Genomic DNA, 27,917 nt, shown 5'->3' with positions numbered 1-27,917 from the left:
GATCCAGTCCACGACACCTCTGTTTAACTGTTTCTGTCTGTGTATTTAAATTTTATATTCATTATGAGCTGTTGTTGATTCCTCCAATTGCAATTTTGGCACCTTTCAATATAAATATTTATATTTTCAGCTTTAAATGCTGCTATAGTTTATGCTAAAAACAGTCTTTCCCCTGAAAAAAGGAAAAGAAAAGAAAATGGATGCGCAAACATTATTATCCAATCCCTTAGTCTTGTTGTGTTTTCTAGTTTTGTTGCCAATTGTGGTTACGTTGAAAATCAAAAGTAGAAAAGTGAATGTACCACCATCTCCACCAAAGCTACCCATAATTGGAAACCTTCACCAGATAATTAGTTCACTTCCTCACAAATCTTTGACAATGCTTTCCAAAAAGTACGGGCCTCTCATGTTACTCCATCTGGGGCGTGTTCCAATGCTGGTGGTTTCATCTCTAGAAGTAGCAAAAGAAATCTTTGGAGATCATGATCATGTATTTGCAGATAGACCTTCTCTCACAGGTTTGAGTATCCTGTTCAAAGACTGCCCTGATATGGCATTTGGTCCCTACAGTGAGCACAGCAGTGAAACAAAAAACCAGATGATTCTTCAACTGTTGAGCCAAAGAAGAGTACAGCAACTTCATTTCATCAGAAAAGAAGAAGTAGAAAAAGTTGTCGACAAGATACGGATGTTGAGTGCCACTGGATGTGCATTCAATATCAGTGACCTGTTTATGAGTCTTGCACATAATATATTATTTAGATCTGCATTTGGATGCTTGTATAATGATAATGAAGATGGTAAATATAAGAATTTGGGGGAAGTGTCAAGGAGAACAATGGATCTTATATCAGCCTTTTGCTTTAAAGATGTGTTTCCATTGTTGGGATGGATTGACCATCTAACAGGATTGATTGGAAAATTGGAAAATGTATCAAAAGAGTTCAACGATTTCTTGGATCAAGTTATTGAAGATCGTTTAGCATTAATGAATGATGATGATGAAGATAAAAAGTACTTGATAGATATCCTTCTGTGTTCAAAGGAGGAGGAGGGGCTTTCTATGCACAGCCTTAAAACAATTCTAATGGTAATTCAATTGTCATAATCAGTTGTGTTAATGTTGTTGTTAATTAGTATTATTATGATATGGTTATTATTACATACTACAGGATGTGATATTAGGGGGAATAGACACAATAGCAACAGCAATGGAATGGATGATGGCAGAGTTAATGAAAAAGCCAAGCATAAGAAAGAAAGCTCAAGAAGAGGTAAGAAGAGTTGTTGGTAAGAAATCAGAGATAAGCGAAGCGGATATAAAGGAGATGAAGTATCTGAAATGTATAATAAAAGAAAATGTGAGAGTTCATGGTTCAGGGCTGATGCAAAGGCAGACAAAAGAAAGTGTGAAGATACAAGGGTATGAAATTCCAGGAAAGTCAAGAGTGTTAGTGAATGTATGGGGAATTCAAAGAGACCCTGAATTGTGGGACAAGGCAGAAGAGTTTGTTCCAGAAAGATTTATTGATGATGATGATGATGAAAATGAGAAAGTGTTGTTTTCATTCGGGGGAGGGAAAAGGAGATGCCCAGGAATGGCATATGCTTATGCAGAAATACAAGTTATATTCGCCAACTTGCTAATGTGGTTTGATTGGGAAATGGATCATTTGGATTTGGATATGGAAGAGATACATACTTTTGCTATTAGAAAGAAATATCCTCTATCTGTTACTGCCACTCTCCACTAGCACAAAATAAATTACTTAAGGTCTTCAACTTCCTTCCATCCAACCTCAATATTCTAATTCCAACGTTTTCAACTTTTACAGGATTCACAAATGTATCCTCAATTCTCCATATCTTATTTATGCTTTGCCTAATCTTCTGCTTTGTTAAACCTTTTCATTTTGGCTTTTCACACTAGTGTTTGGTTAGACATATTTACACTAGGGAATGGGAATGAGAGTAATTAATTACTTTGTTAATGTTTGGTTGTACAATTTTTATATTGGAATGGAATCACATTCACCCCACTATGAAAATATTATGAGTCCACGATTTTCTATAACTACCCACCCATGCACTACAAAGAGAAAATAAAAACGAGTAACTACCCTATATGTATAATACATAGGGATATACATACATATTTCATAGATTATAATATAGTATATTTATAATACAATACATTGTTGTTTAACTAATTTCTATATTATATATAGATTATAATATAGTATATTTATAATACAATACATTGTTGTTTAACTAATTTCTATACATTATAATATAGTACTTTATTTATATATTAATTTAATTTATAAATATTTATATAATTAATTTTTTTCAGTTAGTTTATTATTAATGGTTTTTATATTTTATTTATTTATTAAAATTTAAAATTTTTTTTTTTTTTGGTAAGAATTAAAATTTTAAAAAAATTAAAATTTAAAATTTTTGATTTTGTCCAATTTGGATTTGGATTCCAATTCCGAAATTTGAACCAAACACTCTTAAAAGTAATTAGATTTCGATTCCGGATTAAACCAAACAAAATAAATAAATAGTCATTCCGATTCTGATTCCGTAACATTCCGATTCCGATTCCAATTCCGATTCCGAAGTTTGCACCAAACGCCCCCTTAAAGACTCTATAAATTATAATGGCCTAATATAATATTTGTTGTCACTTTACCCTCAACTTTCAAAAGTTTAGAATTACTTTTTATTCTTGCATTCAATAACTTTTTTTTTCTCAATAGAATTGGTTGAATGTAAAAAATAAAAGATAGGCTCCACCACGTGTCAAAAGGAAAAGAGTAAATAATTTATTAACCATTCATTTTTACGTGACACATTGTCCTTGTGTTTTAATAATACGTTGTTTAATCATTAACTTTTGTTCTATTTGACATTTTAGTCCCTCAAATTTTTAAATATTTTAGTCCTTCTATAAGGGACTAAATTGTTGAATAAAATAAAAGTTAAGGATTAAATAGTGTATTATTAAAATACGATGATTAAACAATATACAGTAAAACCTCTATATAGGAATACACTTGGGATTGGACTATTTGTATAACAATTGGGAGGTTATTACTAAATAAAGTTTGGTATAATAAAATTCCTCAATACATAAAATTTTAAATTTTTATCATAGACATACACGGTTTATATATAGCGTATAACAATAGACATTAATGGAACAAGTTAAATATTTAGAATTTCAATTTAGAGTTTAGGTTTTCAATATATAGATAATTGGAAGAGTTTTATGGGAAAAATGTAAACATCAATGAGAATACTTATAATTTCAAGTTGTAGTTTGTGTTTCCAACTTCTAGATAATTTCAATAGTTTTTTTTAATATTTTATAATTTAGTTTGAATTCTTTTTTTTTTTTTGAAGTAAAATATCATTAATGAGCCAAAAGTCGGCAAAAGTTTAATACAGAAATCGGAAACCCACTAGGGATAATATCAAAGTAACACTGACTAGCAAATTGAGAGGTCGCTCTAGCAAAAGCATGAGCTAAACCGTTTGCTTGTCTTCTAATAAAACGGATAGTGTAACCGTTTTGAGATGATAAAAGTGTGCGACATTGCCCAATAATGTCACCAAACTCAGACTGATCCAAACTTCCTGAAGTAATAGCTTTAACAGTGGTTAAGGAATCAGATTCAAATAGAATTTTATTGTAACCTGCCTCCATGGTCCATTCGAGTGCGTGTAAGACCGCCCAAGCTTCCGCTTCCCTAACTTCCATAATTCCTTCCACCAGATTTGTCCGGGCCGAGATAAAGGCACCATGAGAATCTCTAAGTACAGCACTACCTCCTGTTTTTCCAAGAATAGTAAATATGCTTGCATCTGTACAACAGGAAACAACATCAGTCGGTGGTCGGTGCCATAGTTTCTGACATTCGTCCTCCCTATGTATCGCGGAAGGAATTATACTCCGCTCCCTAGCCGTTTTCCAGTCCGCTAGATAACGCCTGCTTCTCAAAACGACTCCACCAGCGGTTGTAGATTTTTGATTCCAAAAGTAGTCATTCCTCGCCTCCCACCATGACCACAGCAACATCATAAAAATCTCAGAATTCCTTGCACCAGCTAATCTGCAAAAATAGAAAAAGAAGCCAGCAAAGTTATCCGCATCAAGGCTTGATTGTTCAATTAAATTAGCAAGGCCCGCCTCCCTCCAAACTTCCATGACTTTTGGACATAACACAAATAAATGCCAATTATCCTCCAAGTCCCGAGTACACATAACACAATCATCCTCCATATTAATCCCCCGATTTCTAAGCCGGTGACGAGTTGGGATACAGTCACGAACAAGCCTCCAACAAAAATGTCTGATCTTAAATGGCACATTAGCTCTCCATATCTTTTGCCACTCCCCTTCAACTCTAAGATGTGTACTACTTGGTATTTCCTCCATTCCAAGGCGATATGCACTACGAACTGAATAACATCCATTACGGGAAGCATTCCATATAAACTGGTCTTTTCTTCCAGACACACGCGGAGTTGACCGGATGATGGCCATTACATCTTGTTCCGAAAATATTTCTTGTAATAGTTCAACATCCCATTCAATTGTTCTAGGGATAAAGAGATCGCTTACTTTTAAAGTTTCCAACCCTTCAACCATTGCGGTAGAGATTGTCATAGAAGGCGAATCTCTTAACCATGGATCTTTCCATACATTGATAGACGTACCATCTCCAATTTTCCACCGCCCCCCTTTTTGCAACAATAACTGAGAACCCCAAATACTTCGCCATATATAGCTTGGTGAGTGACCCAACCTAGCTTTTAGAAAATCCCCATTAGGATAATATTTTGCTTTAAAAATTTTACTGACCAAAGACTCAGGGGCTGACTATAACCGCCAACCTTGTCTTCCCAGCAATGCTAAATTAAAGGCAGTGAAATCTCGGAATCCCAATCCACCATCATCTTTATGAACACACAATTTATCCCAAGCCAACCAATTTATCCCTCTTGACCCATCCATCTTATTACCCCACCAAAATGAATTCAACATCTTTTGAAGTTCTTCAGCAGTAGAAATGGGAAGCATAAAAACACTCATAAAATAAACTGGTAAAGTCTGACCTGCTGCTCTGATTAGAGTATCTTTACCAGCTTTAGATAAAGGCTTAGATCTCCAAGATTGAATTTTCTTCCATAGTTTATCTTTTAAAAATGCAAATATTACCTTCTTCTTTCTTCCAACAAGTGAAGGTAAACCAAGGTATCGACCTGTATTGATAGGTTGAGAAACTTCCAAAATAGATGAGATCCCCTCTACCAGCATTGGATGAACATTATTGCTACATAGTATGCCTGATTTAGAGAAATTGACAGATTGTCCCGAAGCATTCTCATACAAATTTAGCAACTTTTTTAATTCCCTACTCTCCTCAATATTTGCTTAAACAAACAAAAAAGCATCATCAGCAAACAATAAATGAGAGATTGATGGTGCCCTTTTATTCACTTTAGCTCCATGAATAACTCCCCTTCTTTCAGCATCCAACATCAAAGCAGACAGCCCTTCAACACATAAAAGAAATAAATAAGGTGATAGTGGGTCTCCTTGCCTCAAACCTCTCCGAGGGGAAAAAGGACCAACAATTTGATCATTAACTTTAATTGAATATTTAACTGATTTAACACAAAGCATTATATATCCAATCCACACCTCCAAAAACCCCAGCTTCATGAGAACTTTTGACAAATAATCCCAACTCACTCTATCATATGCTTTGCTTATATCTATCTTAAGTACAACCTCCCCCTTCTTTCTTCCAATATTCCTTTTCATATTATGAATTATTTCAAAAGCAATCAAAATATTATCATGAATTGATCTACCTTTAATGAAGGCGGATTGGGATTTTGATATGAGATTAGGAAGCACTTCTTTTAATCGATTTGCAAGAACTTTAGAGATGATTTTATAAATCACATTGCACAAAGAAATGGGCCTCAAGTCCTTCATAGACAAAGGTTGTTCACATTTCGGGATAAGGTTGTTCACATTTTAGTTTGAATTCTTAATATATATATATATATATATATATATATATATATATATATAATTATTACTATATAGAGACATGGTTTCTAAAGGTGGGACTTGAAAAGTGTATAACAAATAACGTTTGAGAGGTTATTCTTATTTATAACTGGCCCATGTTGGGACCGAGTTTTTTTATAACAAAATAGAGGTTATTCCTATATAGAGGTTTTACTGTATTAGATAAAAATGTAGAGACTAATAAATTATTTACCTAAAAAAATGTCAAATAAACAAATAATTTGAAGTTTTAGGGTTATTGAATGCAATTGGAAAAAAATATAAAGTTATTAAATGCAATTTAATAAAAATATGGGACTATTAAATGCAATTTGACAAGAATTTATATTATAAATAATTGTGATACATATGTATTGTTGAGAAATCTAAAATCCACCTTTGTTAGATGGGGTCAAATTTGTATGCAAAATTTATACATTTGATAGAATATTTTAATAATCATAACATTTATCCTTTGCTTATAAACCCTCCTAAAAGGTATAAGATTATTAAATTTTATAAATCAATTGCCTACCCTCAAACCTTACTTTTTCACTAAAACCTTTCTTTCAAACCAAAAAAACATAAGCACTAAATTTTATGAATCTTTACCTTCCCTCAAACATGGTAAAGATTAAATCCTTAAACAAGATTAAATCCTTACTTTTCCACTAAAACTTTTTTCTCTTTCTTCCTTTAACAACTACAAATACATCCTACCCAAACTAAAGAGTAACCATAAAGTAATAAAGTAATGTTTGATTCACGAAATAGAATGGAATAGCTATTCCTTAGAAAAAACACAAAAAAGAAAAGAAAAAAAAAGCGAAAACCATAAAAATATGAAAACTTTTTTAACGTTAAAAACACAAAAACGTGAAAAAATATGTTTTTTTTCCATTTCGTGTTTTGTGTTCACATTTTTCACGTTCTTGTGTTTTCCGTTTTTTCGTGTTTTTGCATTTTCGTGTTTTTTTACATTTTTGTGTTTTTCACATTGTCACTTTTTCGTGTTTTTCATGTTTTTTTTTACATTTTCGTGTTTTTTCACGTTGTTGTATTTTTCATGTTGTCACTTTTTCGTGTTATTCACATTTTTGTGTGTTTTTGTATTTTTGTGTTTTTCACTTTTTTTTTTTTGTTTTTTTTTCATGTTTTGTAATATTTTCACATTATTCACGTTTTTCATGTTTTTATATGTTTCGCATTTGTTAACATTTCTCCCATTTTTTCTATTTTTCACGTTTTTTTAGGATATAAATTATGGATTTAACAAAATTGATAGGATTTGACAAATTGACTAGAGATAATTTTTGAAATAAATGATAATATTGATTAGCAATAGTTATTCCTAGATTGAATCAAGGAATAACTATTCTTTCACTTATGAAATACACATTCCATGGAATAGCAATTTCAAAGGAAAAAAAATTTGAACCAAATGTAGAATAAAAATTCCTTAGGAACAACTAACCTACTCCATCTCTATTCCATGAACCAAACGAGCGCTAATAGTTGTCAACAACATTGTTACCAGAATTACCACATCAACTTTCCAATCTACGACCCATTTCCACTAGGGATGGCAATGGATAGTGTCAATCTCAAACCATTACCCGTTTATTTTTTTAATTACCTGTATCCGTACCCGTCTCATTACCCTAACGGATATACTTTTTACATCTCATATCTCCCTATTTAATTCGTGGGTACCCTTACCCGTTAAAAATCAATAAATAAAACAAAAAAACATTTCAAATTTAACAAAGTATGAATTTAATAAATCATTCATCAAAAAATTGAACAAATTGAACCTTAATTAATAAGAATAAAGTAGTTTAGTAGTATCATTCAATGGTTGAAAAATAAAAGGTTGTGAATCTCACATCTTACATTTAAAAAACAATAAAAAAAATTAATACATAAAAACATTATGACGAGTACCGAGTACACTGAGGAGTAATCCCATACCCGCCCCATTACCCTAATGAGTAATGGTTTTGATCTCATACCCGTTTTATATCCTTTCATACAAGATACATGTAGTCCCATTAGGATCAGATAATGTCAGGTACTCACAGTACAGTACCCGTTGCCATCCCTAATTTCTACGATTTCTATGATTAGCCATAAGCCTTTTAACTTAATACCCATGCATCAATACACTTTTTATCTTCTTTATTTTATTATTTTTTATATTAACAAAATATATTTTTTTAATTGAATGATAATTATTAATGCATTAAATATTATTAATTAAATGAGCATTATTATTAAAAAAATAGCAATGTCAGAATGTTTCGATTTCAAAATAAAAAAATTATGATAAAAGACAGATTAAAAATATTCACATACTTGTAAGAAACAATTAAACCCATGGAAAAATCAACTTGAAGAAAGATTAAGGAAATGCAAAAATGGCATTGTCTCTCCTTATGGAGTTTATCTTGTCTTCTCGCATGAGATGTCTCTAAACCCTAACTCGACTTCGTCCGATATTGAATACCAGAACCAATAAATCCTGTTCCCCTAAACTCGCCGCCTGTAATCAACCTTTTTCCCACAGTAATTCCCAACCCGACCAAAATCATGGACATTACGGCAAACTACGGCAATCTAAACATCACCGATAACGACGAGACGGGGCTAATCCTGGAAGATGATCTGTTACAGCCAGAAATCACGCAACAATATTTCTTCGTCATCGGCTAATTTTTAGCAGCTCGCACCATTCACTTTGATTCCATGCAGACGACCCTTGCAGCAATTTGGCGGCCAGTGAAAGGAGTAACAGCCACTGAGACAGAAATAGGAGGCAGGTATCTGTTCCAATTCTATCATGAGTTAGACATGGCTAGGGTTCTGAACGACGGTCCTTGGACGTTTAACCAGAACGTAATGGTGGTGCAACAGCTTAAAACTTCTGAACAAGCCTCCCAAGTAGAGCTTCACAATCTAATTATATGGGTCCAAGTATTTGACCTTCCCATTGATTTCCAAACTGAAGCTGCGTGCAAAGCTCTAGGCAACGACCTGGGATCCTTTATCGAAACCGACCCGAAGAACTTCACAGGGATGCGAAGAAGTTTCTTGAGGATCAAGGCAACGGTTGATACCCGCAGGAGTCTGAAAACAGGGCAGTATCTGCAGCGAAGGGGAGGGCAGAAGTTCTGGGTCACCTATAAATACGAACGTCTTCCACAGTTTTGCTTCTATTGTGGGATTATAGGCCACACTGACAAGTTTTGTAGCTCCCGTTTTGATAATCCAGAGTTTACAGTGGAGAGGAGATTCAGTAGCAATTTAAGAGCCCCTTTGAGGAAACCTAGCTCTCAGATAGGTAAGGCATGGATCCGGAAACCATCGGATGACTTTGATGATGTGTATAGTGATATTGAGGTAGACACAGGAGAATCAGACGGGGGTCCTGGGACAAGTCGTAAACTATACGGCGTTCCGGAGGGTGCGTCTATACCATACCAGTATCCGGCTAATTACATGGAGGAAGGGGTCAGCATAGATCCAAAAAGAAAGCGAGTGAATACAAACACCATGACAGACAACGTCAACTGCACCGTACAGTTTGAAAGCGGAAAGGAGACGGGACCTGAGGATCAGGCTCGTCAGGGATCATGAGTGTCATCAGTTGGAACTGCCGTGGACTGGGCAATTCACGGACAGTTAATGTCCTGCGGGACCTGATACGTGTCCACAAACCCTCGTTTCTTTTCCTTATGGAGACGAAGGTGGCTAAAGAGCGTATAAGGAGTTTATGCAGTAAGCTTGGGTTCGAGGAATGTTTTGCAGTTGATAGTAGAGGCCAAGGAGGGGGTTTGGCCCTTTTGTGGAAGAAGGCTAGTTCGGTTACAATAAAGGAATCCTCGGATAACTTTATTGATGCGGAGATCAAGACAAGTAGCAATCTGGTTTGGAGACTTACAGGCTTTTACGGTTTCCCAGAGAGAAGTAAGAGAAGAGATTCATGGAATCTCCTGAAATCACTGGCTCACTCAGTTTCCCTCCTGTGGTGCTGTCTAGGAGATTTTAATGACCTACTTATCCAATCAGAGAAAATTGGGGGAAATAGGCACCCGAATAACCTGCTAGAAGGCTTTCGAGCGACGGTGGAGGAATGTGGACTGTCTAGCATGGATATGTCAGGTTATCCATACACTTGGGAAACGGGGAGAGGCACTCAGAGGTGGATTCGTGAACGGTTAGACAGAGCTTTAGTAAATGCTAAGTGGAAGGAGGATTTCCCTAGCTCGAAGCTCAAAAACCTGAGTACTGCTTGTTCAGATCATACGGCGTTACGTCTGGATATGAAAATTTGGATCAGAATCGCACAGCCAAGAAGATTCAGGTTTGAAAATGTGTGGATTCGTGATGATCAGTGCAGTACGGTTGTGGAACAGACTTGGAACAGGATGGCTGGGGCTTCTATCGAACAAAAAATTGCTGAATGTGCAGTAGAACTTCAACAATGGAGCAATCAAGGTAATTTCAGCAGGAAGATTAGTGATCAGAGACGGCTGATTGAAACACTTAAAAGCCGAACGGACAGAGTTGGGATTGAACTATTTCACAAAGCTACAGATGATTATAACGAGGTGTTGTCCCAACAGGAAGAATTTTGGAAGCAATGGGCCAAGTTGTTTTGGCTCCAAGAGGGCGATCACAATACTCGTTACTTCCACGAATACGCTTCAGCTAGGAAGAGGAACAACAGTATAACTGAGCTAGAAAACGAGAATGGTGAGAAGTGCAGCTGGGGCTCAGGTCTTGAAGAATTATTAACAGACTATTTTAAAGGTATCTTCACAAGTAGAGGCAGTGTTTCGCAGGAGATCCTTGAGGCTGTAAAAGCACGAGTGTCAAACAGTGATAACACGTATCTGGCTCGCAATTTCTCAGCAGAAGAAGTTAGACAGGCATGCTTTTCAATGCATCCCGACAAAAGTCCCGGCCCAGAGGGAATGAACCCGGCCTTCTTTCAGAATTTTTGGAGCATAATTGGAACTGATGTGGTGAGTACTTGTATGGCCTGTTTGAACTCCTCGAGCATCCCCGCTAAGCTGAATGAAACCCTTATTGTGCTAATTCCGAAGAAAAAAGAGGTAACACGGGTAACCGAACTTCGCCCCATAGCACTTTGCAACGTCGTGTTCAAAATTTTATCAAAAATGTTGGCGAACCGGTTCAAAAGAGTTCTCCCTAGAGTTATATCGGCTAATCAGAGTGCATTTCTATCCGGCAGAGCAATATCCGACAACATTATTGTAGCCTTTGAATGTCTCCATAAACTGAAATTAGCTAATGGAACGAAACAGGCCGCCCTTAAGCTGGACATGAGCAAGGCCTATGACAGGGTCGAGTGGGAGTTTCTAAGAAGTATGCTTCAGAGAATGGGGTTTCAGAGTCAATGGGTGGAATGGATGATGATGTGTGTCAACTCAGCTTCGTACAAAATTCTTCTCAACGGTAATTCTAGCAGCACTATTCACCCGTCCAGAGGACTTCGTCAGGGGGAGCCTCTATCCCCTTTTTTATTCCTGATATGCGCGGAGGGTCTGTCGGCTCTCTTACAATCCAAAGAGGAGGCGGGGCTTCTCCACGGCTGCTCTGTAGCCCGCACAGCTCCAAGGGTATCTCATTTGTTTTTTGCAGACGACTGCATCCTTTTCTTCAAAGCAAAACAACAAGAAGCCGAAACCATTCTCAGTTGCCTAAAGAAGTATGAAGAGGCATCAGGGCAAAAGATAAATTATCAGAAGTCTTCCATCATGTTCAGCAAAGGCTCTGATACACCGGGTAAGCTTTCAATATCAATGCTTTTGGGGGTTGAAATAATAACAGATATGGGGTTATACCTGGGAGCTCCAATTACAGTAGGACGAAGCAAAGCACAAGCTTTTGGGCACATCAAAGAAAGGATCTGGAACCGTATAAACAGTTGAAAGGAAAGATTCCTCTCTCGAGCAGGAAAAGAAATATTGATTAAGGCGGTTCTGCAGTCAATACCAACGTTCATCATGAGCGTTTTCAAAATGACGGACCAATTCTGTGAGGATGTCAACCGTATGCTAAACCGATTCTGGTGGCGATCGTCAGGAGAGAGCAATTCCGGGATTCATTGGCAACAATGGAGTCGACTTTGTAGACCAAAGAGTAAAGGCGGTATGGGTTTCAGGGACATCAAACAATTCAATTTAGCCTTACTAGCTAAGCAAGGTTGGAGAATGATTCAAGAGCCCAACTCTTTGATGTCCAAAGTCCTAAAAGCTCGTTATTTCCCCCATCTCACTTTCCTGGAGGCGACACTTTGACACAATCCATCTTTTGTATGGCGAAGCTTGTTGGCTGGGCGTGATCGGTTAAACCAAGGTCTGCGGAACAAGGTTGGAAATGGAAGCTCGAGAGCAATCTGGGATAGTCCTTGGCTGCAGGATCCTGTCAATCCAAAGCCGACCAGCCCTATTGATTTCAGCCTCCCTACAGGCACTGTGCGGGATTTGTTGAGAGCTGATGGCTCCTGGAATAAGGAATTGATTCAAACAACTTTTAACATTCGCGATCAACGTCTTATCTCTGCTATTCCACGGCGTCAGCTCGCAATGGAAGATGGATGGCAATGGGGTCCCGAACCGAGAGGTAATTACACGGTCCGAAGTGGCTATATGGTCAGTACAGGCTTATGTTTGGAGGAGGATCCGGTTGACCAGCGTTTTTGGAATTGTATCTGGTCTTTGAATGTTGCTCCAAAAATTAGAAATTTCATTTGGCGAATGGTTTCTCTGAACCTGCCAACGATGAATAATTTGGCTAAAAGACACAGTAGTCACCCGAACGTCTGCCCGGTATGTGGATTAAATGATGAAACGGAACAGCACTTGGCCGTGGAGTGCAGCTGTGCTCGAGGGGTTTGGCAACAGCTCTTCGGGGATGCCAGGATGTTAATACAGGGGGATTTCTTACAGTGGCTTAAAGAACTCTTAATGAGGAATAATACAGCAGTAGCTCGGGAGGTGGCAACGGGTCTATGGTGTTTGTGGAAGCATAGAAATGAGGTTGTGTGGAAGAACAGATCGTACAGCTCACTCGTTCTTGCGGGACGAATCAGAAACGAGCTTCGTGAGTGGGCTTCGGCTCAAGAATCAGTTCAGCGGAGGAAAGGGAATAAACCAGCAGCCCCGTCTAGGTGGATTCGACCTGCTGCAGGGTTCATGGCGTGTAACGTCGATGCTGGAACTTTTCAGGAGGCAGGATACAGTTCAATGGGGTTTATCCTAAGGGACTCGGAAGGGAGATGCATCCACGCATATCATGGAGCATTAGAAGGTCTGTTTGAACCGATCATCGCTGAGGCTATAGCTAATAAGGAAGTGCTCTCCTGGATTAAACTACACAATCTCCAGAACATTTGCATTCGCACAGACTGCCTATCCGTTGTAAATGCAATTCAGGTTCCAACGTCACACAATTCTTATCTTTTAGATATTCTTTTAATTTGTAGTCAGTTATTACAAGAGCTCGATTCAATTTCAGTCTCTTTTGTGAAACGTTCAGCAAATGCAGCAGCCCATAGCTTAGCAAGGGCGGTTGTGTCAGAGTCTGTTCGTGGAGAGTGGGCATGTCCACCTCCTTTTCTTTTCGATATTCTTTTGGCCGATTTGGCACAGTAATTATATTGATTCTTTTATTCAAAAAAAATTCACATACTTTGAACTGAAATTTCTTTTTTTTAGATTATATATAAAAAAAACATGCATATTACAGAAAGAGATAACATAATACGAAAAATAACATGACATTTGACGATGATCAATTAAAATCCACGACTCCGAAACGTATCCAGATGTGCTCCATCAGATCCGCTTTGAGTTGATGATGCATGTTTCTATCTTAGATTGCCACATCCCTTGTGAGACATGCGCTTGTTGGAGGTCTACAATAACTCTTGGAAAAAAATCTTTATCATGAAAGTTTTTAGAGTATGCATCGCTCATCTTCAAAAATCATGATGTAATATTACACAAGTTTAAATATTGTAAAGTTCACTTTTTTGTCATTTTCGTATTGGTCCAGGAACTATCACAAGACGAGCTTGAAGTACCCTGAATGCTCGTTCAACATTTTTCTTGCACTATTGTGCCTTTGTTTGAAACAATCCCTTAAGTTCTTAGACAAGTGGAAAGCTTTTGACAAATGCAATACATTCAAGATATATACCATCAATAAGGCCATGTTCTTTATCACTTAATTTCAGTAACAATCAGTTCAGTTCAATTCAATTCAGCATTCAGTATCCAGTTTCAGCATTCAGTAATTTATCATTATTTATTATATTATAATTATTATTATTATTTATCTATAATTTATCATTATTTATTATTATTATTATTTATACTTTATCATTATCTATAAATTAGATAAAAGTCAAGAAATGATAGTTTATTAAAGTATATATCGTTTAATAAAAAATTAAAACTAAAGTATGCATCCATATTTAAAAATTAGGAATTGCATCCATATTATGAATTGTTTCTAAAATTTACCGAATTTATCAATGTTAGGGATAAAATTGCACAATTTTAGACGTTAGGGGTAAAATTACTCCTGACCCAAAACGTTATTTTTGCACTTTAACCCTTAATTAGAATAAAAAGTTAAGAGTTTATATTCATATGAAAATTTGTATTTAATTTCATAGGCTTTAAATTATACGTAAATTTGTGTTTGTATGTAATTTGTATTTTTAATTTAAATTAGACTCATTTTTATTTAATTTCATAGGCTTTTATTGAGCCAAGATTTTATCAACCCGAGCTTTTATTTGATATTCAATTTAGTTATAGCTTTAATAATATATTTATTTATTATTGATATTATTAAATTTATTAGAACCATTATTATTATTATAAGTTTATTAATGTCCAATATTATCATTAAAATTATTTTAAAGTCTAATATCATCATTATTGTTAAGTTCGGTAGCATTCAGTTAAGTTCAGTAGCATTCAGTTCAGTTCAATTCAGTATTCAGTTCAGTTCAATTCAGTTCAGTTTTTTCAGCGATAAAGAACAGAGCCTAAGTCAATATTCCATGTTGTACTCGATCTCGTTTAGTGAAATGAACTTCAGGAGCTTTTCATATTAACGGGGAAATAAGAAAAAATTTATGTTGGAATTTGCGTGTTTTGATAAGTTTGGAGAATTTCAAATTTAAAAAATATAGGCTTAATACATCATTTGTTCCCTGAACTTGTCCAAAAAGCTTGATCGACCCCCTAAACTTTCAAAGTGTTTTGATAGCTCCCTGAACTTACATAAAATGTAATCAATTGATCGCTCAGTTGCAAAAAAGTAAGTTAAATGCGAAAAATATATTGCACGCGTCTTAAAAAAAAGTAAAACCATCAAGATCAGGGTATTGCGGTTGTAATATTAGAGAATACAAGGTTTATAGTTGAGCAAATAATAACTTCATTTCTACTATTTTCTTGACTTATGTAATGACATTCTAAGACACGTGGAATACATCTTCCGCATTTAACTTACTTTTTTGCAACCGAGTGATTAATTGATTACATTTTATGCAAGTTCAGGAGGCTATCAAGACACTTTGAAAGTTCAAGGGTTAATCAAGCTTTTTAAACAAGTTCAGAGGGCAAATGATATACTAAGCCAAAAATATATAAAATTTATGCAATATTGGTTGTATGAATAAATATTTAGGCTAATTAAACAAAATTGACTGGACTTGCGGGTTTTTTTCTGGAGCAAAAAATTGACATGGAAAAAGCCTATGATAAGCTGAATTGGAATTTTATTATTGATTCCCTTGTTAGAGCTGGGGTTCCTGTTAGCTGGCGAACAGTCATTGAAAATTGTATCTGCTCCAGTTCCATGCAGGTCTTGATAAATGGGGAGCTTTCGGAACTGTTTATGCCCTCGAGAGGAGTCAGACAAGGCGACCCGATTTCTCCCTTCTTATTTGTGCTATGTATGGCTAGACTGGATCACCTGTTGAAGGATGCAATCGCGACGAAGGAGATTAAACCAATAAATCTTACAAAGAATGGCCCAGGTATTAGCCATTTATTCTTTGCTGATGATATTTTCATTTTCCTTGAAGCTGATATCCAACAAATACAGAACTTCATGGAAATTATGGAAAGGTTCTGTGAGGCCTCAGGGCAAAAGATTAATTTACAGAAGTCTAAGATGTGCGTCTCCAAAAATATTTCGGACAGTTTGGCTAGTTCATTGAGTAGCGCGTGTGGCATCCCGCTTACCAAGTGCTTAGGTAAATACTTGGGTGTCCCATTGCTCCACGACAAAGTTTGTGTTAATACATTTGCTGAGACGGTCAATCACATACAGTCTAAACTGAGCTCTTGGAAAGCCAACTCTCTGTCTCTTGCTGGGAGAATTACGCTAGTTCAGTCCGTCACCTCGGTTGCCCTGAATCATATGATGCAAACTAACATGTTGCCTAGAGGAGTCCTAAGGAAGATTGATAAGCTTAGCAGGGGCTTTGTGTGGGGAAGCACAACAAATACATCTGCTGCCCTGGGACACAGTTTGTTCTCCCAAGCAACAGGGAGGAGCTGGTATCCGAAAGGCCGAGAAATCCAATCATGTTCTTCTTATGAAAATCTTATAGAGACTTTGGAAAGAGCCCAATGCATTGTGGGCCTCAGTGTTAGCTAACAAATATGGCAAGGATATAATTTTGGGGGGAGCAGCGACGCTGGCTAGAAATAGATCTCATTTTTGGCGCAGTCTTCATTATGTGTTTGAGGAGTTCTATACTGGGCTTTCTTGGAATATTAGGGATGGGAAGCTTGTCTCTTTTTGGGACGATAGTGATTGGAAGGGTGTAATCTCCGGCAAGTTGCTATTCGCCCGATGGAGGAAACAGACTCAAATTGGAAGGTTGTTGATATGATTGATGAGAATAATGGTTGGAAGTGGGGTATTCTGCAAAGCTACTTTGATAAGAGTGTGTTGTTGAGGCTGCATAGCACTATGATTAAGAAAGATGCAGAGTTTGGGGATATTCCTGTAGGGGGAATGCGTCTAATGGGGTTTTCTCTTGTAAGGCAGCCTATGATTGGATTTCCTCTCAAGACAGAAATGGAGATGCTAACCCAGACTTCAAGAAGGTGTGGAGCTTAAAAATTCCCCAACGGAACAAAGCCTTCGCTTGGTTATGTTTGCATGGGCGGATCCTTACTAACGAAAAGAGAAGAAGGAGACATTTGGTGGAGGATGGAACTTGTGCCCGGTGTCACCTCAACCCGGAGTCGCTAGTTCACGCCCTTAGAGACTGTTAGTTGAGCTCGGAGGTCTGGAGAGAGGACATTCCAATGAGGTATTGAGACCAGTTCTTTAATATAGGGCAAGATAGTTGGTTTCAGAATTGCCTGCGAAAACCAGTGGCCTCTTTTGGGATGTCTGACTGGCAGTGTACGTTCATTGGGACGGCTGCTCAAGTGTGGGAATGGAGGAATAAAATGATATTCCAACCAGACTTTGTGCTCTCGGAAAGGAAAGGCGAGGTTATTCGTCAACGGTTGCATGAAAATGAAAACTGTTGGAAATCCATCATCGAAATGCAGGGACAAACTGAGAAAATAGAGAAGCGGGTTGGTTGGGTAAAGCCACATGCAGGAATGTGGAAGCTAAATTCCGATGGGTCGCACAAAAGGGATGCGAGCCGAATAGCAGCCGGGGAAGTTATTCGCAATGAGGAATGGGACTGGATTCTGGGTTTCGTGCATAACATTGGTAGAGGCAATTCCTTTGAGGCGGAGCTTTGGGGGATCTTTTCGGGGTTGGAAGCAGCCTTGAGGTCGAATCTGAAACGACTTGAAGTGGAATCTGATTGTGCTGAGATTGTTTCGTTGATCCAGAGCCATTACCTCCCACACCATCCTGCTAGAGTGTTAATTCGTAACATCCAAGCGTTGTTGGTACGGTTCGAGCAATTTTCAGTCACTCACATCTATAGAGAGAGGAACCGATGTGCAGACTTCATGGCGAACAAGGCTTTTGAATACCCCATTGGCCTCAAGATTATTCACCAAGCTCCGAGGGATATCGGCCAGCTTCTGAGAGAAGATTATTTGAGAGTAACATTTCCCCGATTGATCGCCGCCTAGTATGGCCGTGTGGTTTTAGTTTCGTTTTTTGTTTTGCTTTCGTTCGTTCTGTGTTGTTTAGTTTCCTTACATTACCAAAAAAAAATCCATGTAGTTTGCTCTTAGCAAATAAAAAGATTTTTTACTAATGTCGCCAGTTTTGCTGACTTGGTAAGGGGGCGATTTTATTAAAAAAATACCATTTTTTACTTTTCAAAATTTATTTTTTAAATATTTTTTTCTCGGTATCTCCTCTCCTTTCTACTTTTTTTTTTCTTCAATTAGAAAGTTTCCAAATATCTAGAAATTTCTACAGAATGCAACAAGAAATTTTAATTCAGAAAATCTAATTGAAGAAGGAGAATTTGGTTTAAAGACTTAAAGCTAATGGTTGGTATTAAGGAGGATAACTATTGCTACTAGTGCGAGAGGAACTACAGGGCGAATTAATGGACCCTAAGGCGACTGAGTCTTTGGCAAAGCTCCCACGACAACTACGGAAATTACGACGTATCTTCCCTGTTAGGGTGTATATTTCCTACGGCGTATCTAATGAGATTACTTCCTTACCAAGTGTAAGGAGACAAGTCTGACACCAGCTGACCTCGTCCTATCTAATATCTCTGTCATTTAGTCCTATTTGTTATTATGACATTTAATCATCTCACCCCAACTTACTCCTATTACTTCTTTCTATGTTTGTAACTCTAGTTACGACATTTAAGTTTTTAGTCTTTTCTTTAGAAGTATTTAACCCCCATGTGGTGTTTGTTACGAGGGATATAGGAGGTGGGATAGGGATAAAAAAAACGAGATAAGTTATCTCGTGTTTGTTTGGGAGATATAAGAGTGAGACAATGGAGGGATAAGCCTCTTATCCCACCAAAGTTATACCTAGAGGGGGTGGTATAAGACATGGAGATAACTTTTTTAGATGGAAAAGTCTAATTTGTTCCTCAAATTTTATTATTTATTCCATTTGTTGTGTTTTGAAAATTTCGTAGGGTGTTCTAAATATTTCTCAAGTTAGTTTTAATCTTGAACTTTTAAAAACCTAAGTTTATCTACATATTATTGTAGTATCAATGTCAAATAAAATTAATTAACTTTAATCTATCTTCTTAAATATATTAGTTATTCTATTTTTTGTGTTTTGAAAATTTAATACAGTGTTTCAAGTATTTAAGTTAGTCTATTTTTTGTATTTTGAAAATTTAATACAGTGTTCCAAATAGTTCTCAAATTAAGTTGATAGATTAAATTTAATTAATTCCAGTCCATGTTGGTACTATAATAATATATACTTTCTATTTAAATTTGGATATGAGTAATATAGTAAAATGAATCATTTTATCTTTATCTCTATCCTACATATCAAACATGGGATAATAAATCCTCCTATCTTATTTTTATCCTTATCACAATCGTTTATCTCTATCCCTATGTCTATCCCTATCCTTATCCCAACCTTTATCTCTATCTCTATCCTCATAGAATACCAAACGCTCCGCTATTGTTTGTAAGGATGGGTAACTTGTTATTAATCAAAGTATCAAACTCCTCTAAGAACAAGGTTTTCATACCTAATATTGGGATTAACGTTTTTTTAGTTTTAACTAGAGAAAAAACCTCTTTGTTGATTTACGATTAAAATCATCACGATCATCTTTAATCTTTATCACTTAATTTTAACCCTTGATCTAATCTGTAAAAGTGTAAAACAAAACAAGAATATGAATATGAAGAGGAGGATTTTGATGATGATTATTAGTTTTTTTTTTGTTTTTTTATTGATAATAAATGCTTATTAGTTTATTAGCATTAGTTAGGTACTTAAGCATATGTCTCTATGAACTTAAATTGGTGTTTTTGACATTTAGGTCATGTTTGTTTAGGGGAAAATATTCTGCAGAAAAATGTTTTTCCAATTTTCCGGTATTTGTTTGGGCAGAAAAATAAGTCAAAAGGAAAATAAGTGGTAAGTAATGGAAAAAGAATGAAAAAATAAAGGAAAATGTTTTACCCTTTTCAAAACATATGCGTTTAGAGAAAAATAGGGAAAACGTTAAAACATTTTCCCCAAAACATATGCGTTTAGAGAAAAATGGGGAAAACATTAAAAAATTTAAAAATACGAAAAACATGAAACACGAAAAAACATGAATAACGTGAAAACGTTACAAAGCACGAGAATATGGAAAAAAACCGCAAAAAACATGAAAATGTGAACAAACGCGAAAAATATAAAAACGCAAAAAAGAAGATGCAAACACTTGAAAAGGCACAAAACATGAACAACGCGAAAAAGTGAAAAAACACGAAATGTACAAAAACGTGAAAAATACAAAAAACACAAAAACGTGAAAAAATATGAAAAACACGAAAACACGAAAAATGCTAAAACACAAAAACGTGACAATACGTGAAAAACGGATAAACATGAAAAGACGAAAAATGCAAACAAAAACACAAGAACGTAAAAAACACGTCAATGTGAAAAATGCGAAAAACGTGAATAACACGAAAACGTAACAAAATGCGAAAAAAAAAAGGGGAAAAGCGAAAAACTAAACATGAAAACACGAAAAAAATAAAGAAAAAATGCAAAAAAACACAATAACATTAATAACACGAGAAAACGTACAATTTATAGTAATAGATATGAGGGTAATATTATCTTTTGAATGAAAAATTATATATTCTATTCTATTTTATTTCACTAACCAAATATATGAATAGTTATTCCTAAGGAATTTCTATTTCATTCTTTGCTATTCTATTCCTTTGGAATAGCAATTATTTCCATTCCGCAAACCAAATGATACCTTACAGTTTATACAGTAAAACCTCTATATAGGAATACTCTATATAGGAATAACCTCTATTTTGTTATAAAAAAACTCGGTCCCAGCTTGGGTCAGTTATAAATAGGAATAACCTCCCAAACGTTATTTGTTATACACTTTTCAAGTCCCACCTTTAGAAACTATCCCTCTATATAGTAATAATTTTATATATATATATATATATATATATATATATATATATATATATATATATAAACTATTGAAATTATCTATAAGTTGGAAACACAAACTATAACTTGAAATTACAAATATTTAGTATTGTTATTGATGTTTACATTTTTTCCATAAAACTCTTCCAATTATCTATATATTGAAAATCTAAACTCTAAATTGAAATTCTAAATATTTAATTTGTTTCATTAATGTCTACTGTAGTACATTATATATAAACCATGCATGCCTATGATAATCTTAACCAAGTATCGGGCAAATTTAAATTTTATGTATTGAGAAATTTTATTATACAAAACTCTATTTAGTAATAACCTCTCAATTGTTATACAAATAGCTCGGTCCCAAGTGTATTCCTATATAGAGGTTTTACTGTATGTGTTTTTGGTGCTTAATTTGTGCTTAATACGTGTGAATCTCTTTTTTGTATTTTATATATACAATTGAAAATAAAAAATACAGAATATCTATATTTAGTGGTTGGAAAATATTTTCCAGTATTGTATACAAACACCGGAAAATATTTTCCAGTGTTGTTGCCAAACACAGAAAAATATTTTATTTTCCTGCACAATATTTTCCCCCAAACAAACAAGGCCTTAATATTATATTTTTTACGCGGTTTTATCTTGTTTATGTGATTATAAGTGTGTTTTTTTATTCATCATGCTTATGCTTTAACTAGTAATAGAGTATTAGTAATATTAGTATCAAATATTGATAATTTAGATTTTTTTGGGTAAATAATTTATTAGTCCCTGAGTTTGTGCATATTACACTAGTTAGTCCCTCTATTTTTCAAAACACACTATAACATCCCTAAGTTTTGACAAAACTAATTATTTAGTCCTTCATTCATAAATTATATAAAAAATGACAAGTTTGCCCTTATATCACTAATTAACTTTCATCTATATTTAATTAAGTTGTATCAAATTTATTTATATCAATAATTAAAATTAGTTTAATAAATAATTATAAATAAAATGATAAATTTACCAATCTACCATAAATTAGTTTAGTGTTTCATAATATTCAATAAATCAATATATTAAAAAATCAATATAGTATTTAACTATTCTTTTCTAAACCAATTAATATTGAGTTGATTGGTAAAAGACCTCAAGTCGCTTAAACTAAAGATCTTGAGTTCGAATCTCAGTATACGTAAAAAAAATTAATTGCAAGAAAATCCTCCTAAAGGATGTCTAACAAATCTTGAACCGGACAATCAAATAAATTATATAAAAAAGTATTTTCGTATTAAAATAGTGTGTAATAAAATTAATTAAAAAAAATTTATAATTTTAATTTTACTCATTAGGTTAAAAAAACATTAATAACTATTTAACTTATATTTCATCTAACCAATTATTATTTAATAAATTAGAAACTCAATAATGGATGTATAACAATTACCACGTAAAATATATATTATATAAACAATATATTTAAATTATAATACTAAATTATTATAAAATTGATTATGTATTTTTAATTAAAAATACACTATAATATAATTTTATTACTAATATTACTTTTTATTCTTGAATTAATATAATAAATAAAATTAGATAAAACTTAATTAAACATATAAGAAAGTTAATCAGTGGTAGAAGGGCAAATTTGTCATTTTCTATAAAAGTTATGGATGGAGGGACTAAGTAGTTAGTTTTGCCAAAACTCACGGATGTTATAGTGTGTTTCGAAAAACAAAAGGATTAACTAGTGTAATATGCACAAACCTAGGGACTAATAAATTATTTACCCTTTCCTTAACACCTTAGTGCGCGCTTTGCACCTTGAACAACCATGCGTTGGACTACTTCTTAAACAATATTCTTGAACAGAGAGCCCATAAAAACCTATGTTCCATAAGGCTAAAAGGCTTCAACTTGGCGTTGGTCTATTATACAAAGAAATTAAGGATTAAAGGAGACTTGTTATCATCGGCAAATGAAAGAGACTTGGGTCCATGAATATGCATGAAACTGAACCATACATACCTCTTAAATGCAGTAAATTGATCTCCTCAAGTACTACCCCGCATGGTGTATATCACATTAAAACTTGGGAGAAATATGTAGACAAGATGATGCTCTCATGTCTGTCTATCATTTCAACCTCCTTCCTGTTCACAGAAGTTCACCATCAGGCTTCGGGTAAATTACAACTTAAGTGGGTCCCACATTTGAGTAAAAGAGCTTGTCAAACTATGCCTTTGTACAAAAATGAAGTTTAGGTACCAAAGTGTGAAAGAAGTTAAAGTTCGGATATTATAGTTGTAAAATCCATATTTTTAATGGTTAACCGGTTGTAGCAGGTCAATAGGTACTATATTGTCCAGTCATCTTAAGTTCAGGTATTTTGTTGTGACAAAATGAAATCTAGGTACCAAAGTATGAAAATGGATAAAGTTCAGGTACTATGATTGTAATTTACCCATCAGGCTTCATTCGTTGAATTTTTATTATAACAGCATAATGCTGAAATAAGTTCAACTACTTGATAGTAACTGGTAATAATGCTGCAAAAGTGCAGCAAAACTTTATGGAATACATTATACATATTGCCATGTAGAAGAAAATAAAGCAGAAACCTCAAATAAGTTATAATTTTCTAATTAGATTTGCAATAAGTTTCTTTTAAAGCAGCAAGGTTCACATTAGCAATTATTTTATATAATTAAATTCCAAGAGACATTTATTCTGAAGCAACAAAGCTCTAGATAAGTAATAACATCTGTGAGGATACATACATACCATGGGGGGTGAATACAAATCAAGTTCCCAACTTCCAGGTCAACATCACTGCAAACTTTTGTATTAAATATAACTGTTCTTCTCCTTCCTCTATCTAGCAACATTTGGGAGCTCTCCAAAAGCTGGAAGCCCTGCATACATGACCTTTCAGTAATGATGAAACAAAAACACAAGTACACCATCCACTTAACTACAGCTAGAAGCAAGTTTAAGTAATGTTCATCCAGAATAAGGAACAGAAAATAAAGGGTAAAATTCATCAATATAAGTACAAAAAAGCTAAGAGCATTATTGAAAACTACAGTAGCAAGTCAGTATGCAGCAATCTAATTCCAAAATCCACTTATTATAATGGCATATACAAATACAAAGAATTACTTAAGCATGACAATGACAAACCTACCTTTTCAAGTAACTGACTAAAGACTGAAGTTACTATGTAACTGATTTAATTACATCGTTCAAAGCACAATAGAGAAGTAATATTAGTATAGTAACTTAACAATTAATTGTCTTCTTAGTCGGTTTTATAAATTTCTAAACCTGAAGTAAAAATAGGGCACAGTGGCTGAATGAGCAGGGAATATCAAAAATATTATAAATTATAATGTTGAACTTGATTCGATTGTGTGGACAACCTCTGTATGCTTGCCCACAAAGCATTGACAAACTATCAGCTTTGCTTCCAAGTATCTTGAAAGGATCTTTACAACAATAGAATGTGGTTCATCTGTGCCAAAGAAGTGTCAAATGTAAGAAGCAAAATGAAGAACAAAATGCAACAAGCCTAATTACCTTGCATGTTCATATTGTTGGGTGACTATGCAAGTCAGTTTGATGAAATGCTACAAGAGCGTAAGTAATACATGGCCAAAAAGCTTTACCATTACAACCAGCTCCCATCAGTCTCTTTGTCAGAAAGTCAGCATCTCTTCCCTTTTCACTCTGCATGACCTGCTGCAACTTTCCAAACAATCCAATACTGCATAATCGGGAAGTAAAGATGTGTATTTCACTTGGAAAATTTTGTTTTAGCTTGCACAGCTAACAGAATAGCCCAACAACACTAAGCATCTATCTTTATCACGTACCCTGAAAGTTTAGAAGCGCTAACAAGGCCCCCATCGTTGCTGAATGAGGTAGCAGCAAAAGCATCCTGAAATCTATCTGCGATAGTCTGCTTCTTCATCTGTGGTGATGCAATATTTAAGTTTCCACAAAATGACCAGAGCAGTACAAACATGACAAAAAGATCATATAAGAAGAAAAAAGAATAACAATTAGAATCAACTGTAGCCAAATACCTCATTGTAACCTGATAATCTAGTATACACCAGCTCAGGTTGTTGATCTTCATTGTCAACTATTACATCTTCACCTGGTGATGTACTTTTGTTTGGAACAAACTGTGCCTTTTTTCCTTTCGTTCTTCTAAACTGCAACAAATACTAGATCAAACTGGGTATAGAAGACCTCCTAGGAAAAACAATAGCTAATTGAACAAAGCAAACCATTTTAGAATTTCCTCCCAATGGCACATTCCTATCCTGAAGACCATTCAAAAGCTCAGCCATTGGATGTTTAATGAGACCAGTCCTGGAAGCTTCTTCTTTAGCTGGCAAAAGGTTTAATTCTTTTTCATTTTCTCTATTAAGATCTTCAAAAAACTCCGGATTTGCACTTTTTTTACTTCCATCCTCAGTTCGTTCCAGTTCTTTAGGCACATAATCAACCTTAGATAATTCAAAATTTTCATCTGAAGCAATAAAACGGAGAGAGTATTTATCCTTGCGCGAATTTGGATGAATATAAAATTTTGGCTTGACTTTGCCTCTGACACCTGCAAAAATAGTCAAAAGAAACAATGCTCATTCATGTCAGAAAATGAACATATTACTTCAACAAGTCAATTAATGATCAACAGATTTGAATTCTATCCCATATGGAAAAATATAGCAGGCAGACAAACAACTCAGTCTGTAATCATCTAACATAAGGATGTAGATGCTACTTAAACTGAATTAGCTCTTATGACTTTTGGCATTCTTTAGCATGTTGTCAATTGTTGTTCATATTTGCAAGTAGAGAAATCACATTCAATTCAAAGTTTAACAGTGCCTCAAGTTTTGAATTTGCTTGCATATGCAGAAAAGTGGAAATAACTATTATTTTTCTCTATCTTCTACTTTCCAATCTAAATCTGCATAGATTCATAATTTGCCTCACAACTCAGAGCAAAAAAGAACCAAACCATACATGTTATTTGAATTAGAAAAAGCTCAATCTAGATCAAAATATAAACATCTTTTACCTCACGGGCAGCAATAAGTAACAAAAGCATATAAACAAATTATGCAAAACTGATCCATCAAAGAGAGTTATAAACTCAGACCTACCTTTACAAAAATTGTTTTCCTTAGACAAGGCATTTTCATTCAAATGGATTAAAGCCTCCGCTTCTTTATTTATCATGGACCATGTGCATGCCTCATCTTGCTTTTCACTTCTAAAACTGTTTAGATTACCATCTCTATTGAGTATCCTTGCTCCTGAGGTAATGGAATAGTTTAAGAGTGCATAGTCATCCTGTCCAAACAAACAGTATAAAACCTTATGTCTGAAAAACCTTGATAAAATGGTAGAAATCTACAGACCAAATCAATGTCAATATAAAATGTTTTAGCTTAATGGTAAGATATACCTCCTCGGAGATTACATCTTCATCTTCATGGAATGCAAATTTTTTTTTCTGAGACAATATTAAGCCATCATCATTGCAGAAATCTGGAATCTCAACCTCATCTTCGACAAAGAAACTTGATTCGTTCTGATCACAACATACTGATAAATAATATTCGCGAAAATGATTACTACATCTAAGCAGTAAATGCACATACCTCATGCGATGATGTTGCATTGGTAGTACCTGAGAAACAAGATATTTGTTGGAACTAATTCTGATATTGAAATAAACACGAAGTCAAAGTACTAAAACAGTTGGCACATAATTCATGTAGGTATGAATTTAATCAACAAAAAACAGTCTGTAGATTTCATATTCACATTGAAAGAGAAGAAGATTATTAACGAAATGAAAGGATAGGGAAGAAAATAAAAGAAAAGAAAAATTTGACAGACCGTGCCTAAAATTCTTCTACACAACAAAACGGGACATTAGAAAAACAGGAATTAAAAAGATGTTCAACATGTTACAATGATACCTCCAAGTATCTCCAACCGCTGAAGTAGCAAGCCTTGCTATGAAAAAAAGAAAATTAACAAAAATTAAACAAAAATAAGAAGGAGAAGAAGAAGTATACCGGAACTTATGAAGTTATTTTCGAATTTACTTATATAGATAATTTCATAGAAAATGGCAAAATGCTGCTATCAGAAATTTGAAGACGAATCAAATTCAAATAGAAAAACACAAAGGCAAGCACTAGTGACTAGCCTCTTTCCTTGTATTGGAATTCAAAGAAATGAATTTGTCTCCTAAATCGCCATTCAACTCCTCATCTGCCAAATTATACCCAAATTAAAAACCAATTAACTAATCATAACATTACAAATTCGAATAATATAGCTATAACTTACCAGAAATGCTCTGATCAGAATCGGAATTCCCCTAAAAGCAGAACAAGTCGGCAACCGGAAAAGGATTAGCACGCCTTTGTCTCAAATAACGGAAAAATGAGACGTTAGGTTAAGGAAGGAGAGTTTCACCAGATAAGCATTTTGCCGCCACATTTTGCATCTCTGCAACCGTGCACGTGCGAGCCAATCTCCTAGAAATCCGAATCTGCGTGCTCACAACCAAGAGCATCTATATCCCTGTTACTTGGTGCGGCTGGCTACTGCTAGGGAATCACCATAA

At 34.9% G+C, this 27,917-nt stretch overlaps 2 protein-coding genes across 9 annotated transcripts; one reads left to right on the top strand and one right to left on the bottom strand.

Annotated features, from left to right (window-relative positions):
* Positions 1-196: 196 nt before the first annotated feature.
* LOC136217041 (desmethylyatein synthase-like) lies at positions 197-1,997 on the top strand. The gene is made up of 2 exons (XM_066003611.1): positions 197-1,090; positions 1,173-1,997. The coding sequence occupies exons 1-2, from the start codon at positions 197-199 to the stop codon at positions 1,752-1,754; spliced, it is 1,476 nt and encodes a 491-aa protein (XP_065859683.1). The 3' UTR covers positions 1,755-1,997.
* LOC136218390 (uncharacterized) lies at positions 429-27,917 on the bottom strand. Of its 8 annotated transcripts, none has more exons than XR_010683759.1 (15): positions 27,767-27,917; positions 27,638-27,668; positions 27,495-27,559; positions 27,262-27,298; positions 26,938-26,966; positions 26,742-26,867; positions 26,437-26,626; positions 25,552-25,880; positions 25,345-25,476; positions 25,132-25,229; positions 24,925-25,022; positions 24,679-24,770; positions 24,041-24,171; positions 23,285-23,409; positions 429-564 (listed from the first exon to the last, which is right to left on the bottom strand). XR_010683759.1 is itself a non-coding variant. In XM_066005231.1 (14 exons), the coding sequence occupies exons 1-14, from the start codon at positions 27,788-27,790 to the stop codon at positions 23,337-23,339; spliced, it is 1,455 nt and encodes a 484-aa protein (XP_065861303.1). In that variant the 5' UTR covers positions 27,791-27,917; the 3' UTR covers positions 23,137-23,336. The 8 variants fall into 8 exon arrangements, 2 of the variants coding, with proteins under 2 accessions (XP_065861303.1, XP_065861305.1); XR_010683757.1 differs by lacking the exon at positions 429-564 and adding an exon at positions 5,434-5,568; XR_010683760.1 differs by lacking the exon at positions 429-564 and adding an exon at positions 13,797-14,063.

The sequence above is a fragment of the Euphorbia lathyris genome, chromosome 2, assembly GCF_963576675.1.
Source record: "Euphorbia lathyris chromosome 2, ddEupLath1.1, whole genome shotgun sequence".
NCBI classification, from domain to species: Eukaryota; Viridiplantae; Streptophyta; class Magnoliopsida; order Malpighiales; family Euphorbiaceae; genus Euphorbia; species Euphorbia lathyris.
Note: the sequence above shows the minus strand (reverse complement) of the source record. Positions and strands in the feature narration are given on the sequence as shown.

Bases quoted from the DNA above. Each gene is read 5' to 3' on its own strand.
- LOC136217041 (XM_066003611.1), top strand. From the start codon at position 197: ATGGATGCGCAAACATTATTATCCAATCCCTTAGTCTTGTTGTGTTTT. The intron at 1,091-1,172 runs GTAATTCAATTG...TACATACTACAG, and splicing joins GCCTTAAAACAATTCTAATG to GATGTGATATTAGGGGGAAT.
- LOC136218390 (XM_066005231.1), bottom strand. From the start codon at position 27,790: ATGTGGCGGCAAAATGCTTATCTG. The intron at 27,669-27,766 runs GTGAAACTCTCC...TTCTGCTTTTAG, and splicing joins GGCGGCAAAATGCTTATCTG to GGGAATTCCGATTCTGATCA. The intron at 24,172-24,678 runs GTTGTCCACACA...TCATGTATGCAG, and splicing joins TTGTGGGCAAGCATACAGAG to GGCTTCCAGCTTTTGGAGAG.